At 51.2% G+C, this 14,707-nt stretch overlaps 1 protein-coding gene across 1 annotated transcript in view; it reads left to right on the top strand.

The window, feature by feature from the left end:
• The window catches only part of KCNQ1 (potassium channel, voltage gated KQT-like subfamily Q, member 1), a 352,730-nt gene that overhangs the window by 163,940 nt on the left and 174,083 nt on the right, over window positions 1–14,707 (top strand). Inside the window, exon 13 of the mRNA XM_012664952.1 lies at window positions 3,679–3,799. Within this exon, the coding sequence (XP_012520406.1) occupies window positions 3,679–3,799 (121 nt within the window). The remainder of the gene's footprint in view (window positions 1–3,678; window positions 3,800–14,707) is intronic.

Genomic DNA, 14,707 nt, shown 5'->3' with positions numbered 1-14,707 from the left:
AGAGCACTGGTGAAGAATGAATGATATTTAGAAACCAGGATCTGGGCATGAGGTGTGCTCGTAGTTACTGGGATGTCACTACTTCTGTCTCCTCTCACTAGACAGAGCATGAAGACACATGTAGTATGTGCATAACCTGAGCATGCACACACATCTACACTCCGTGTTTATCTAGATGTGTACTAAACTAACCATGAGCTCATACTCACAGGCATACCCCCACACACACTTATTTGTAACTTTTTCTCTGACAGTGAGAAGCCTGACTGTCATTACTTACAGTTGATTTACTTAAGTGTATAACCCTATTGTACATGTAGCGAAATAAACTTACCCACTAGAATACAGTGTTTATGAGTTATTTGTCTTTAACCATCCAGTGTCCAGTCAAAACATTGTTTCTGAAAGCAACACAGGCCAGCTGCTTCTTCCTCTCTTCTTTCAGTGATATGTCATACATTTGTAACACACTTAGAACTCACTTACCACAGTCTGCTTCCCATCCAAGGGTACTCAAACATCCTGGTTTTTTGTTAATTTGCACACAGTGCAATTCAGTCCTGAAGATTCAGTTTTGTGGGCTTCAATGAATTCCTGGAGTCATATATCACACAGTATCATACAGAGAAGTTCCATAGCCCTAAAAATGCCCGGGGATGAGCCTTTTGAAATCCAATACTCCTCCTCCCCTAACCACTGGCAGCCATTGATCTGTTTTACATCCCTTTGATTTTTTTCTAGAATGTCCTATAAATGGAATCCTATAACATGTAGCCTTTTGCATCTAGCTTCTTTTACTGTTTAGCAAAATGCATTTGAGATTCATCTGTGCTGTTGTATGAAATCATTAGTTTCTTTTTATCGCTGGGTGATATTCCATTGCATGGATGTACCATGTTTTGTTCATCCATTCACCTGCTGAGGGACATATTGGTTGGTTCCAGTGTTTGGCTATTGTAAGTAAAGTTGCGATGTGTATTTATGTATGGGGCTTGGTGAACATAAATATTCAATTCATTTGGGTAAATATCTGGGAAAGGGGCTACCAGGTCACATGGTTTGTGTACATATAACTTCATAAGAAATTGCCAAACTGTTTTCCAAAGTCTCTGTGCCATTTTCCATTTCCCCCAGCAACATGTGGGAGTTCCAGTTGCTCCACATCCTCAAGAGTGCTTGGTATTGTTAGGTTTTGATTTTTTTTTTTTAATTATAGCCACTCTAATAATGCTGTAATGGTATCTCATTGTGGTTTTAATTTGCATTTCCATAATGACCATTGATGTTGATTATCTTTTCATGTGCTTATTTTTAATCTGTTTTTTAAATTGGAGTATGCTTTATCATTGTCAAGTTGTAAGCATTCTTTATATATTTTGGGTACAAATCCTTGACTAGATAGGTGATGTGCAAATATTTTCTCCAAGTCTGTGGCTTGTCTTTTCATTCCATTAACAGTATATTTTACAGAGCAAAAGCTTTTAATTTTAATGAAGTCCAATTTGTTGATTCTTCTTCTCTTATGGGTTGAGCTTTTGGTGTCATATTTCAAAATTCACTGCCAAATCCAAGGTCCTAGAGATTTTCTCCTATGTTTTCTTCAAGAAATTTTATGGTTTTGTGTTTTGCTTTAGTTTTTTAAAGTATTTAGTTTTTTAAAGTATGTAATATCTTTTAATTTTTCATTTTCTAATTGTTGATCATCTCCAACATTAGGCATAAATGCTAAATGTATTAAAATTTACACATGTATATATTTGTATTACACATCCATATATTTATATTAGGAATAAATTTAGGAAAGTATTGTATTATTAATACTTTGGTGTGGGAAAACCTTTGTCGTAAAGCAAGATATATCACTTTAAAAACATAAAGTATTTTCTATGATTTAAAAAAATAAATACTTAAGACCATACACACTTGCTAATGCTTGTAATCCCAGCACTTTAGGAGTCCGAGGCGGGAGGCTCGCTTGAGGTCAGAAATTTAAGACCAGCCTAGGCCACATAGCGAGACCCCATCTCTACAAAAAATAATGTTTAAAAAATATTGAGGCATGGTGGTGCATGCCTGTAGTACTAGCTACTTGGGAGGCTCAGGTAGGAGGATCGCTGGAGCCCAGGAGTTAGAGGTTACAGTGAACTATGAACACACCACGGCACTCCAGCCTGGGTGACAGAGTGAGACCCTGTCTCTAATTAATCAATCAATCATTAAAGTTAAAAAACCAAAGATATACTGGGGAAGATATTTGTGCCCATAAAACAAAGTAATATCTCTAATATATAAAAAATTCATACAAAGTGATAAGCAAAAATGAGCAAAAGATATGAACAGGGAATTCTGCAAGAGGAAACTCAGACACCAAGTGCATAAAAGGTGCCAGCACAGATGGAAATGAGAGCAGGGCCTCAGTTTTTATCCACATTTGGTGGGCCCTGCTAAGGGTGCTGACAGTTCTTCCAGGCATGGATGTGGGGAAGCTGAGGGAGCCTGAATTTCTGTAACTTCTTGGGAAAGCAATCGAGCAATGTCTGTTGGGTGCAACCAAGGATGCACCCACTCACCCTGCTCCAATATGTCAGCTTTTAAGAATAAAGGTGGGTGTTGCATCGTTATCTGAAGAAGTGGCTTAAAATAAAGGAGACTGAATGTCCATGAAATACAGAATAGTTGAATTAATTTTGGCCAGTCTAAACTATGGACTATTATGCAATTACTGAAATGAGAATTAGATCCATGTTTCTCTACCTGGGGAAAAATTAGATGAGCGTGTTGCAGAGTGACAGGAACCAAGTGATACGAGCTGTCCCGCGTGTATAAAATCATCCCACCTAGCATCTGCTGCTAGGATGAGCAGAGGAGGCGGGAGCTAGGGATCCAGCTGGCGGTCAACACTGATGATCTTGAGGGAGGAGAGCCACTGTAAATCTTTGAACTATTCTACTTGCAACTAGTACTTAATCTTTTTGCTATAAAAACTTTAAATGAAGAAAAATTAAGACCAAAGCAAATAGTGATAGAATGAATAGAGTGGAGACTGATACAGATCAGTTCCTTCAGATCCTGTGTCAGAATCACACAGGGGTGGACCCAGGAATATGAATGTGAAGCCAGCTGTCGGGGTGATTCTTGTGCTTCCTTCGGGCTGCAGGTGTTGATGGGGCATCGTGTTTTCAGTGAGGTGCTCTGTGGCTGCCCCTCCCTTCTGGGCTTACAACTCCTCATAAACGGGTCTCCTGCCACCACCCAGCTTTCCTGGCCATCGCTCTGTCAGTGTATGAATGGCAGCATGGTGGTGGGAGTTGGCATCTCTTACCCGTGCTGATCACTTCTGTTTTATTCTTGACCCAAATGTCAGGTGCGATCCAGGGAAGAGACCCAGAGCTTGAGGTGAGGCGAGTCCTCGACACCTGAGCTCAGCCCCAGGCAGTTACCAATCTGAGGAGGATTCACAGGCCTCTACCTTCTTCAGACATTGAGGTCTCAGACACTTAGGGACCACCTTAAAAACCCACCTATTCCACCCCAATATAAGCCTGTCAGGGTGGGAGCTTCTAGGCACGATCCCCACTCCTCACATGGCCCTGGGAGCTCACAGGTTTGTCCCACAGCAGTGAGACAGGTTGCAGTGGGAGACCTAACGTACTATCCCCCAACTTTCTTTCTCTGCAGTGAGGAAGAGCCCCACACTGCTGGAAGTAACAACACCGCACTTCATGAGAACCAACAGCTTCACTGAGGACCTGGACCTGGAAGGGGAGACACTGTTGGCACCCATCACCCACGTCTCACAGTGAGTACCCATGGAGGCTGGGCCCCATGGGCACAGGGGCTCAGAAAAGCCACCTTGGCACTGGGAGAAGGCTCACTCTCTGGCTGGGGCACTGTCTACTTGCCCAGTGCCTGGACTCTGCACCCGCCCTCAGGAACCTGGTGTTGCAGGCCACGGGGGGCTGGCCCTTGTGCCTGGGTACCAGGCAGCAGAGAGCAGGAATACTTCCCACTGAGTATGGGAACATGACCCTCCTGTTTTGACTTATGGAAAACCAGACAGATCATTTTCCACGTGTTTTCATGCTTTGAGCATCTGAGAAGATTGTTTTTCTCTCCCCTGTCCTCCTCCCCACCCCATCCCCCAATAAAGAGACGACTTTGTTTTTTAGCATTTCCCCATGGAACCCTGGCCAAAGATAGGGCAGATGCTGGGTGCAATTTGCCAGTTGCTGCTGCTGTCCTCAGGGGCTCCTTCAGGTGGAGGAAATAGCTGATTTTCCATGCCTTCCAGTTGGCCTTCCCCTGAGGCACAGCTGGCCTGGGACACATGCCCATCCTCCCCCGCCGTCACGGCATCTCGAGGCCAATGCCTGGTGCCTAGCCATGGTGTGATTCCCCTGTGACGTGTGACTCAGTACCCGCAGCCAGGGCACCCGGTGGTAACAGCCGCGCACTAGGGTCAGCGACGCACTCAGACCCATTCTGGCCACTGTCTCACTGGGGATTCCCCTTGAGAAGTGTCTTTGTGCCAGAATGTGTGAGCAACAATCTCAGCCCTTCTGAGGGTCACTTGCTGGGACTCTTTCCTTCTCATTACTGACATTTCTCTAAACCATGTTTTGCTCTTCAGACTCTCTGAGGGTTGGGAGGGTGTCCTGAACTGCGTGCGCCTTGTCTTAGTGGGGCCCCGGGCCTCCTGCCTTTGCTGCCAGCCAGACGTCGGCTTGGCTTTGCAGGTGACTAAGGTGATCGGGACCCACAGTGCCAGGGGCTGCTCGTGTAACCAGAGGACTAGCAAGTCAGGTAGCCAGAATGAGGCCACCCCCAGGGAGGGGACAGACTGTCTTAAGGTGTAATTATGATCAGATAAGACCTGCTCACTGTCGTTCCCGGCCCCCAGGTTCACAGGGAGATTGGCAACACCCCATGGTTAGCAGGGCGTGGAAACGGAGCGTTAACAGGCTCCAGGAGAGCCAGCAGGTCACTGGGAAGCAGGGGCAACTACTTGTGGATGCCCTGGGACTAGGGCTTGGAGCTTTGAGTCCCTGCTGAAGACAGTCTGACAGGTCGGCTAGGTCAACAGGCAGGAGCAGAGGTACGAACAGGGTGGCGGCCAGACGGGCTGGGCAAGAACAGGGGCCAGAAGGCAGAACACGAGTACACCGTGGCCAAGACTGGGTGCGAGAGACCCAAAAGGGTCAAATGGAGTTTTGTGACTGGTGCTATATGCAACATGGGTGGCAGTACCTGCTCAGAGGACAGCCAAGGGTGCACTGGGAACCCTGGAATGCCCCAGGATTTGGGCCCAGATGCCACCCAGGCCTCACTGGGCCACTCAGCCTGTCCCTTCTTGTCCTCTTGGCTATTCTTTCCTCCTGTTGGAACTCATTCTCCTTCATTTTCTTGGCCATGGACCAGTCTACAGATACACACACACAGTCACACCCTGGGAGGACAGGGCTGTCACCTACCATCCATCTAGCTGGGCGGTCCCCCTTGCTTCTGGGTGCTGAGAAGTCCCTACAGGTGGGCCCAGGGGCAGGTGGTGGAAGGCTGGGCACCGATGTGCACCACAGCCAAGCCTGCAGCTGCCTTGTCATCACCCCTTGGGAGCGAGGGCTGCCCATTCTGTTATCAGCACATGACGCGCTCCCTGGAGCCAGACTGCCCACCTGCTCTGGGGGTGATCCCAAGCCAGTGTGACTGGGTCACCTGGTCACTAGGCCATTTCTTGTCCCCCTCCAAGATGGCGGAGCCTGAGACACCTGAACAGCCCTAAGACCTCTGCCAGCCCTACTATGGGCCTGGCATATCACCATCCAGAAAGCTGCTAGGGGCCTTCTCAGGCTGGCACTCCCGTGGCCTGCTGGGGTCAAGGAAGGCTCCTCCATTGCCTCCAGTGCTATCTGGGCCCAGGCAGGGCAGAAACCCCAGTCATCATCTAGCCAGGTCCCTGCCCTGGAACTTGTCAAGGTTTTTCCCAGGACAGGACCTTCCAAAAGCCGCAACTGGATGTGAGCCAGCCTAGGATGGTGGGAAGGATCCCAGGCACGGTGCTTGGGTGAAGGATCTGAGGTGGGGGCTGGGGAAGGGGAGAATGAGGTTTCAGCAAAGGGGCTACCTTGAAGTATTGTGGTCAGGTCAGGGCAGAGTCTGGGATGAGGCATAGGGGTATCTGTGTGCGTACATCCTTAGGAGTTGGGGTGCTGTCTCTCCAGGGAGGCCTAGAGGAGAGGGTGGGATGCAGGTACAAAGCGTCGGAGCAGTGAACCCAGGTGCCCCCCAGGCAAAAGACTGGCCAGAGGCCCTACCCCAGCAGGGGGAGAAGGCAGGCAGCAGTGGGTACTGTATTTACTCAGGGTCCAGACTGCCTGGCTGCAGCGAGGGGGTGGGGAGTCCAGGTCTTCCTGCCCGCATCAGGGCCGCATTCCTCTGCCTCCCGCACAGCCTGCCTGGTGATTGATGCCTGTAATTAAACTCGGCTCCAGCTGCTTCGGGATGGAGCTGAGCTCCCGTGGGCAGCCCAGACCTGTGGACCCCTCGCTGAGAAGAGAGGTGCATGTCCTGGTGTGTGCGCGAGGGACAGGGATGTGTGCGGGGGTCTCACAGGGGCAGAGTGGGTGGGAGGCGGTTACTGAAAAACAGATCCATTTTTCTTCAGGATTTTACTGATGTTAAATGTATTACCATGCTGGGCCAGTTCCAGAATTTAAATTAAAAGCATAAATAAAGACACATTTTGTTTCCATCTCAAGCTTTCCCCGCCCACAGAGCCCCAGGGAGGTGAGGTCACTGCAGCCTTGATTACGGGAAGGTCCCTGGGGCTGGACGAAGCTCCTCTTTCCGGGGTCTGTTGGCCAGTGGTGGGGCCGGGGGTGGGAAGGAGTTAGCAAGCGGGCCTGGTGCAAGCTCCAGGGAATTGTTGGCAAGCAGGGGCTGGGTGCTGGGGAGACAGAGTGGCTTTGCTGTCCCCCCAGCTGGTAGGCAAGCCCAGGTGCTCCCCATGAAGCCCAGGGGTGCCCAGCTCTGCGTGGGCTGAGTCTCAGCCTCACACACACCTTTCAGGCAGAAGCTGTCTCCCCAGGTCCAACGGGGTCTCAAGCTCCCTAAGCCTGTGTCTCCCACCCAGGACCTTGCTGTAGGGCTTCTGAGAGGCAAGGGTGAAGTATAGTCTATAGGCCTTCCTGGCAGTGTACAGGGGAACTCCATGAGGACAGGGGAGCCCTATACCCCAACAAAGGCCAGGATGAGTTCCCAGGATCCTGCCCCACTTGTTCTTCTCTGCCCACCGGGGGCCACTGGCAGGACAGTGGGATGGAGGGCTACAATGCCTGTGTGTGCCTTTGTGCCTTGCATGTGGTATCCTGCCATCTGGAATGCCCTTGTCACTCATCTGTATCCATCAGATCCCCATTCATCTTTCCAATGTCCGCTCAGTCATCCCTGCCTCAGCAAGGCCCCCCAGGACACTCTGAGGCTGGGCAGATATGACCTCCTTTGGCTCCCAAAGCCCTCAATACTAGCTTCCCTGAGCCCTGAAGGTCAGGAGGAAGCAGGATATGTAAAGCCCCTCTCAGCCTTTCCTTCCCCAGAACCCCCGAAGACCCAGGCACTGAGGAACACCAGGACTGCCACTCCCCACCCCATGCACAGAGCACCCCTTCAGCCCTGCCTGAGATGATGCAAGAGCTACAGATGCCTTCTGGGGATGCTGAGACACAGGGCCAGGGTCATGAGGTTCTGTAGCTCTGAGCATGGGGGTCACATGTAGGTGTGGCCTGGGAGAGCTTCTCCCAACAGCCTTGGCAGGCTGTAGCCATTTTTGTGAATGGCTTATCTCCCACCCCTGGCTGCCAGGCCAGCCAGGACTGGCCTGGAATCTACACATCTGGCCCGTTGGTTACCAAGTGGACACCCAAGACAGGTAGCCTAAGAGGTCAGGCCCATCATGAACCCAACAGCCCATGGCTCTGCCCAGCCCAGCTGTGTAGTTTCGCTACAGGGCCCCTCCATCTTTTCTGTTGTAGCATCTTACACTGGCAAGCCCCAGCTCATATTTACTAGACACCTCCCCAATCCCACTCTGCAAGGGAACATTCAGGGAGCAACCTGTCCACTGAGATGGGCATGGGGGAGGACCAGGAGCCCCAAGGCTGGACACAGGGAGTGGAAAAAAGTCACAGAGAAAGCTGCAGAGACCCCCACCAGGTGACCGTGAGCACCTCCCTGGTCAGCATGTGCTTGCCTGGCCTCTTGCGACATGACAGCTTTGCAAATCCTTGAGTAAAACCAGCCCCGTGTGCATTAATTAGAATTTCCATGTCTTCAACTTTCTCCTGGACCCTGCAGAATCTCACGCCAAGACGTTCAAGTTGCTCTTTTCCAGCGAGGCCGCTGTGGCCTGGCTTTCATCCACATCACTACTAATGTCTCCTGAATTCTGCATTTGTCAGCGAGGCCAGGGCCAGCCTGTGCCTTCTGGAAATGGGGGCAAATGTCACAAGGCTGGCCCCAAATACAGCGCCATGGGCCAGGGAGCTAGCTCTTTTGATGGGACCACCTTTGCCTGCAACATTTTGGAGACACCCAGGGCCCACTATGGCCCACTCCCACAGACCCCAGGGGCACCAGGCACTACACCTCTGTGAGTAACTGAGCCCTCACCTTGTTTCTCACCCGGTAAAATTTGGTGAGAAAGGATAGAGAGGCCATTCTGGGACCAGTGTCCAGGAGGATGAGGAAGGGGGCTTGCCAAGAACAGATGAGACCATTTTGTCTTTCCAGACTGGTGTCCTGTCTTCTGCAAAGCTCCAGACCACCTCTGTCTACACGAGGTGCCAAGGAAACCCTGTGGGAGCCCGCCCGGGAGGGCCATGCAGGGCTGCATGAGTCACAGGATCCCCGTCAGAGCCCCACACAGCCCCAGCCAGGCTCAAACCCGTCTCTGAAATGCACGGGGGGATTAAATGTTCTCCTAATTAAATTAAAAGCGAGGCGGAGTGGCTCAGTGGGAAAGAGATGGGACTGGGAATCGGATGCCCGTGATTTGGCTCCCAGCCCGCTTCAGCTCAGCTGCGGCAGCCCCCAGAGGCCCCCTAACCCTTCTGAGCTGCACTTCCTCCATCTGAGCACGCGAAGAGGACACAGCTGGCCTCCTGGGGCCACTGCTCTAGGGAGGGGGCCACACCATCTAGGTGGACGGCCCAGAGGAAAGCAGCGAGGCTTCTCGCTTCCTTGGCAAGGGAAGGGCCAGCCTGATCACCCCAGCCCAGGGTACTCTGGCCGGGCTCCACCCTCTCCATTTGTGGCCTCTGAGCCACGCTGCTGCTCGGGTCCTCAGCCAGGTGGGCAGTGTTAGAGGATATGACAGAATGTCCATGTGACAGAGGTGGCTAGAGGACAAGGTGACTTTACAGACTGCACTGTTGTTGTCATGGAGACACTTCTGGCATTTGGGGGGTCCCAAACAGCTCCCCTGTGTGCTCTGACTAGACCTGGTCAGGGAGACTGAACCACAGAACGTGCGGAGGACACAGCCCTGAGACGGCCTAGTCAGGTGCTCTGAGGGATGAAGCCCCTTTAGCGAGAGGGGTGAGGGAAAGGGCGTAACCTCTCTGTAGACCTGGTCTGCCCATCTCTCCAGTTAGGCTCACAAAGGGCCATCCTGGTACAGGGTAGTGGATTTTAAGCTCTTAGATGACGGGTAGAGCACACACAGATGAGTACACAAATCTCAAGTGCACCGCTCGGTGCATTTTCACCCCCTGGGGACTCATGGAAGCAGCACCCAGAGGAAGCAACAAAAGCCCTACAAAGCCCCTGGGGTTCTTACTTCCTGTTACTGACATCAGAGAGTAACCACAAGACTGGCTTTAAATGAACAGCTTTGCCCATGTTCGAACTTCATGTAGTTAGAATCGCGCAGTGCACACGCCTTTGTGTCTGACGTCCTTTGCTCGATGTGACGTCTATGAGCCTCCCCACGGGGCTGAGAAGAGCAGTGGCTCCCTCATGCTCCTTGCTGTCTGGTGCTCCACGCATGGCCTACCCTGTTATCCATTCTACTGTCTGTGGCCACTGGACAGTTTCCGGTGTGGGGTTGTTATCATTAGCTCTCAGAACACTGTATATGCTTTTAGTGAACACGCACCTGTGTTTCTAGTGAGCATATGCCTAGGTATGGAACGGCTGGGTCACTAGATGGGCATAAGTTTAGTTTTAGTAAATACTGCCAGTTTCCCAAAGCAGTCTTCCCAATTTTCACTCCCACTGGCAGTACCTGAGCATTCCGGTTGCTCCACATCCTAACACTTGGTATTTTCCATTGTTTCCTTTTTAGCCATGCGGATGAATGTCTAGTGGCATCAGATTATGATTTTAATTTGCACTAACCAGATGGCTAACAAAGCTGAGCCCCTTTCCATGTTATTATTTAGTAAGATATACCACCCTCCGTAAAATGCCCACATCTTTTGCCTGTTTTATGTGTTGGGGGGGGTCTTTTTTTGTCAATTTGTAGTTCTTTATATATTCTGGATGTGAGCAACTGTCAGATGTGTGTGTGTGTGTGTGTGTGTGTGTGTGTGTGTGTGTGTGTGTGTACATATGTATGTATTGCAAATATCGCCTCCCCCTCTGCAGGCTGCCTTTTTTGTCTCTTGATGGTGTCTTTTGATGAACATAAGGTCTTAATTTTCATATGGTCCAGTTAATCAAACATTTCCTCTCTGGATAGTGCTGTTTGTGTCCCATTTAAAAAACTTTGACTACTCCAAGGTCTTAAAGATATTCTGGTTTGTTCTAAAGCATTATTAGCTCACCTTTCACATGTAGATCTGTACTCCATCTGGCATCAATTTTTGCATCCAATGTGAGGCTGAGGTCAAGGTACACTTTCCTCCCACTCAGATATCCAGTTTGACCCAGTACCCTTTTGGAAAGGCCCATACCCTGCTGTTATCAGCATTGTCATAAATCAGCTGTCTACATGTGACTTTCTTTCAGGACCCTATTTGGTGGCATTGGTCAGATGCAAGTGGTTTTTTATGGCCAGGGCCATGTTTCGTTCTCACTGTAGTTTGCTAATGGGTCTTGACAACTGGTCGTGCTGGCTCCAGCCATTCCTCCTTCCCCATGACGGGCTTCGCTATCTTTGTAGGGCTTCACCATACACGTACCCATTTCCACAGAAAGTCTCCTCAAGGTACAGTGCACTCGTAGATAAGCCTGGGAAAATGGATATCTGAATCATGGCCTTTGTTTATTTAGCTCATCTTTCATTTCTCTTACTGGGTCCTGTAGTTTTCGGTGTGGTGTACAGCTTGTTGGATGTACTCCTTATCAGCTGATGGTTTAATGTGGGTTCACTGAGCCCTGAGACGTTGTCTGCCAGGAAGCCCTGGACAGCTCGAGTTATTCACCTGCCACAGGACCCTGGGGCAGTTACCTGCCTTCTGTGATCCTGAGTTTCCTCTTTTATACATTAGGGGGTATCTTACAGTGTTGGTGTGAGGCCTCACGGAGATGAGGCAGACATCCGACCATATACTTGACTTGGGGAAGTGCCTGGAAATGTTAGGCAGCATAAAATGTCACTTTGTGGCCTGTCGGGACATCCCATATTTGGCCTGAGAGCTTTTGAAACAGCCAGGACATGAGTTTCCATGGGGTACAAACGGGGTCACATGTGGCCATCAGGTACTATCCTTAACAAGATACACCTGGGGGCCTGAGAGTCTCAAGCCCCAGGATGGTCTGGAGGCAAAGGGAGTCTGCCTTCAACACCTTCAACCCACAGCCTCGAGTCCCTGGCAAAGAGACTCACGCACCGTTCTGGCTCCCGTGGAGGTGCTGGTAGAAACCTGGCATCCACTGTTCTGCTCTGAAGAGGGGCTGGGGGAGGAATCCATGGACTGTGCCCACGATGATCACGGGGCTCCATGTGCATCTATCATTTGTTCTCATTGCAGTCGCACCCACCTGCCAAGGCCAGCACCTACCTTCGGGCAGTGCAAGGAGCAGGATGGGATATGTGGCCTGCCTTCACCTGGCCCTGCACATGACAGGGGGCCATGGGAGCGCATCTCTGTCTCTGGCAACCCATAGGTTCCCAACGGAGAGATCATCCCAGATGTGGCAGCAGTGTTCAGACTTGGTGGCTTTTAGGAGCTAGAATAGGCTGAAATTTCAGTAGTGTTAACGGAGTACCTGCTGTGTACATTTCTTGTGTCAGTATTAGAAAGAGATGCTGCTGTTGGTTGAGACACAGCCCGTGTCTTTGGTAGGTCCCTTAGCACCTAGCAGGTCAGTCCCCTGGGTTCACAGAAGAGGAAACTGAGGCCTCAAGGATAGAGAATTGCCAATTCCACCGGGAGGCGACAGCAGGTCAGGGCTCGTTCCCAGACACACAGTCTCTAGGGGAGTCTGGTCTGCATGGGGGAGACTGGAGCCTCCAGGGTGGCAGGCAGGCAGGCAGGCAGTGGGACAGCAATGAGACAGAGGGATCCTGTGGCTCACGGAGCAGGAAGGAGCAGTCCACAGAGAGCATCTGGGCACTGGTCGGGTGCCTCTTTGTGACCATACTCTACAATAAGAATTCTTCAAGTTCAGCCTCTATATGCATCACAGACCTGGTACTGCCAGGCAAGGAGGACAAGGGCCCTCACAGGCCTATGGGCCACTCAGGGGCTCCTGGATCATTTGGGCAAGGCTGACCTGCCCTCCCTGGATGCATAGTGGCAGGCCCAGCAAAGTGCCCCCTGCTCTCTGCCTCAGTTTCCCCAGCAGAGCACCACAGGACATTGATGTGGCAAGAATTACACTTTGGGTGCAGTACAGCCTGATCTCGTATGAAGGCTCAGTGCCAAAGTCTTAGAAGAAAAGTCAGGTAGAGTCTAAAGGTAAGTCATTTATGTCTTAAATGTAGAGGCCCTGTAGGGACAGTGCAAGTGTCCTGGACAGGGACCACACCTGAGTGCACGTCCTTGGCAGTGACTGGCTAGCAGGAGGACATCTGGCTGTAAGTCTGTCAGGCCTGGTCAGCCCTATGGGAGACCTGGAGTGCCACCTTAGGAGGAGGGAGAGGAGAAAGAAATAAAAGGTAGAGACAGAGGTAGACAAGAGTCCAGGTCTGGCTTCAGAGTCAGGTGTCCCCCTTGTCCCCAACCCCTTAGCCACGGCCACACCATCTGCTTTGATCTTCTCCTTAAGTGATCTCTTCACACATGTGGTTGCAGTCCCAAAGATTCCCTGTGAAAGGAACCAGGCCCCAGATGGCACTGGAAGTGTCCTGGAAGAAGCACAGAACACCTGGCATGCCTCTCCCAGGGACTCTCAATGTCCACTGGGAGTCTCTGCCATTTCAGTGGGCACAAGAGCAACTTAGCAGGTGGTGTTCATATACAAAGTTCTGGGAAAGGGATTATTTTTAGGGGCTATTCGTAGGTTTTTCAAAGGCAATTTTGACTTTGACTTTTCTTCTAAGACTTTGGCACTGAACCCTCACACAAGAACAGAGTGTACTATACCCAACGTATAATCCTTGCCACAGCAGTGTCCTGTGGTGCCCTGGTGGGGATATTGAGGCAGAGAGCAGCGGGGTGACTTTACAAGGCGGTAGAGGGTACTTGGGAGGTAAGGTGGCGGCAGGGCTGTTCAGAGACCATGGAGCTACACACACACACACACACACACACACGCACTCATTCCCACTCAGGATCCTTCCCCCAAATGGATCCCTGCAGCCTCAGTGTGGTTCAGCCCCAGAGAGGAGGTGGGCGGCAGCAAGCGGCCAGCCTCTGGGCCCGCTGCCGCTCCTCAGGCAGCTGGTCTCTGTATCTGGGGCAGAAAGCGCAGGCTAAGGTCAGATTGGGACCTTTGACTTCAAGTCCTTGACTGTGTTCTGGGATTGTCACCCTGCCCTACCCTGGTCAGATTGAACCGCTGTCCTCTGCCCCAAGGGGACCTTTCTTCTCCTACCTAATCCTCCCTCTTGGGTGTTTCAAAGGTGGGCTGGTTTTTCAATGTTTCCTTTAGGTTCATGTCTGGATTTTTAAAATTAAATCAAATCCCTTCCAGTCTGAACCACTTGAATCATTTTTTTCCTGCTTTTCTTTTTGAGCTGCTGAATGAACCCCACCAGCTGGGTGTGTGCAGGAGCAGGGGCCAGCGCTGCGGGGCAGGGGTGACCTTCGGTGGAGTGATGCTTGGGCAAACCAGCTCCCAGCTCGACTGAGCTTGAGCTGGTGTGGGTGTAGGGGCAGGGAGTAGGGAACTGTCCACCCCAGGGGCTCTGAAGGGATTCACTTGAGATGTCCTTCCCCTGGGCTGCCCATACTCCATGGCAGTGCCAAGGAGCTTGTGCTCTCAGGCCCCCTCTATCATCAGCCTGTCTCCTGTACTGAGAAGTCTCCCCATCAGACCATGTTGCCTGAATTTTGATCAGGGAAACAGATGTCAGGAGATGGGCAGACTGGGGACGTGGGAGCCCCAAGATCAGAGATGACAGGACCTTGCCCAGAGGACACTACCAGCTGATGGCAGAGCCAAGACCAGATGTCGGGCTCCTAACCTCGAGTCCCATGCTCTTTTGCTGGTCTGGTGGGGCCTATCTCCTCCCTGTACCAGGCCTAGCCAGTCTTCTTCAGCAGGGCTGAACCAAGTGAACCCAATCCTGGTGTCTGCCCAGGGCCCTTCCCTGACAGCCACA

The sequence above is a fragment of the Propithecus coquereli genome, unplaced genomic scaffold (genome assembly GCF_000956105.1).
Source record: "Propithecus coquereli isolate 6110/MARCELLA unplaced genomic scaffold, Pcoq_1.0 Scaffold120, whole genome shotgun sequence".
NCBI classification, from domain to species: domain Eukaryota; kingdom Metazoa; phylum Chordata; class Mammalia; order Primates; family Indriidae; genus Propithecus; species Propithecus coquereli.
This window is presented reverse-complemented; position numbering and strand designations above follow the sequence as displayed.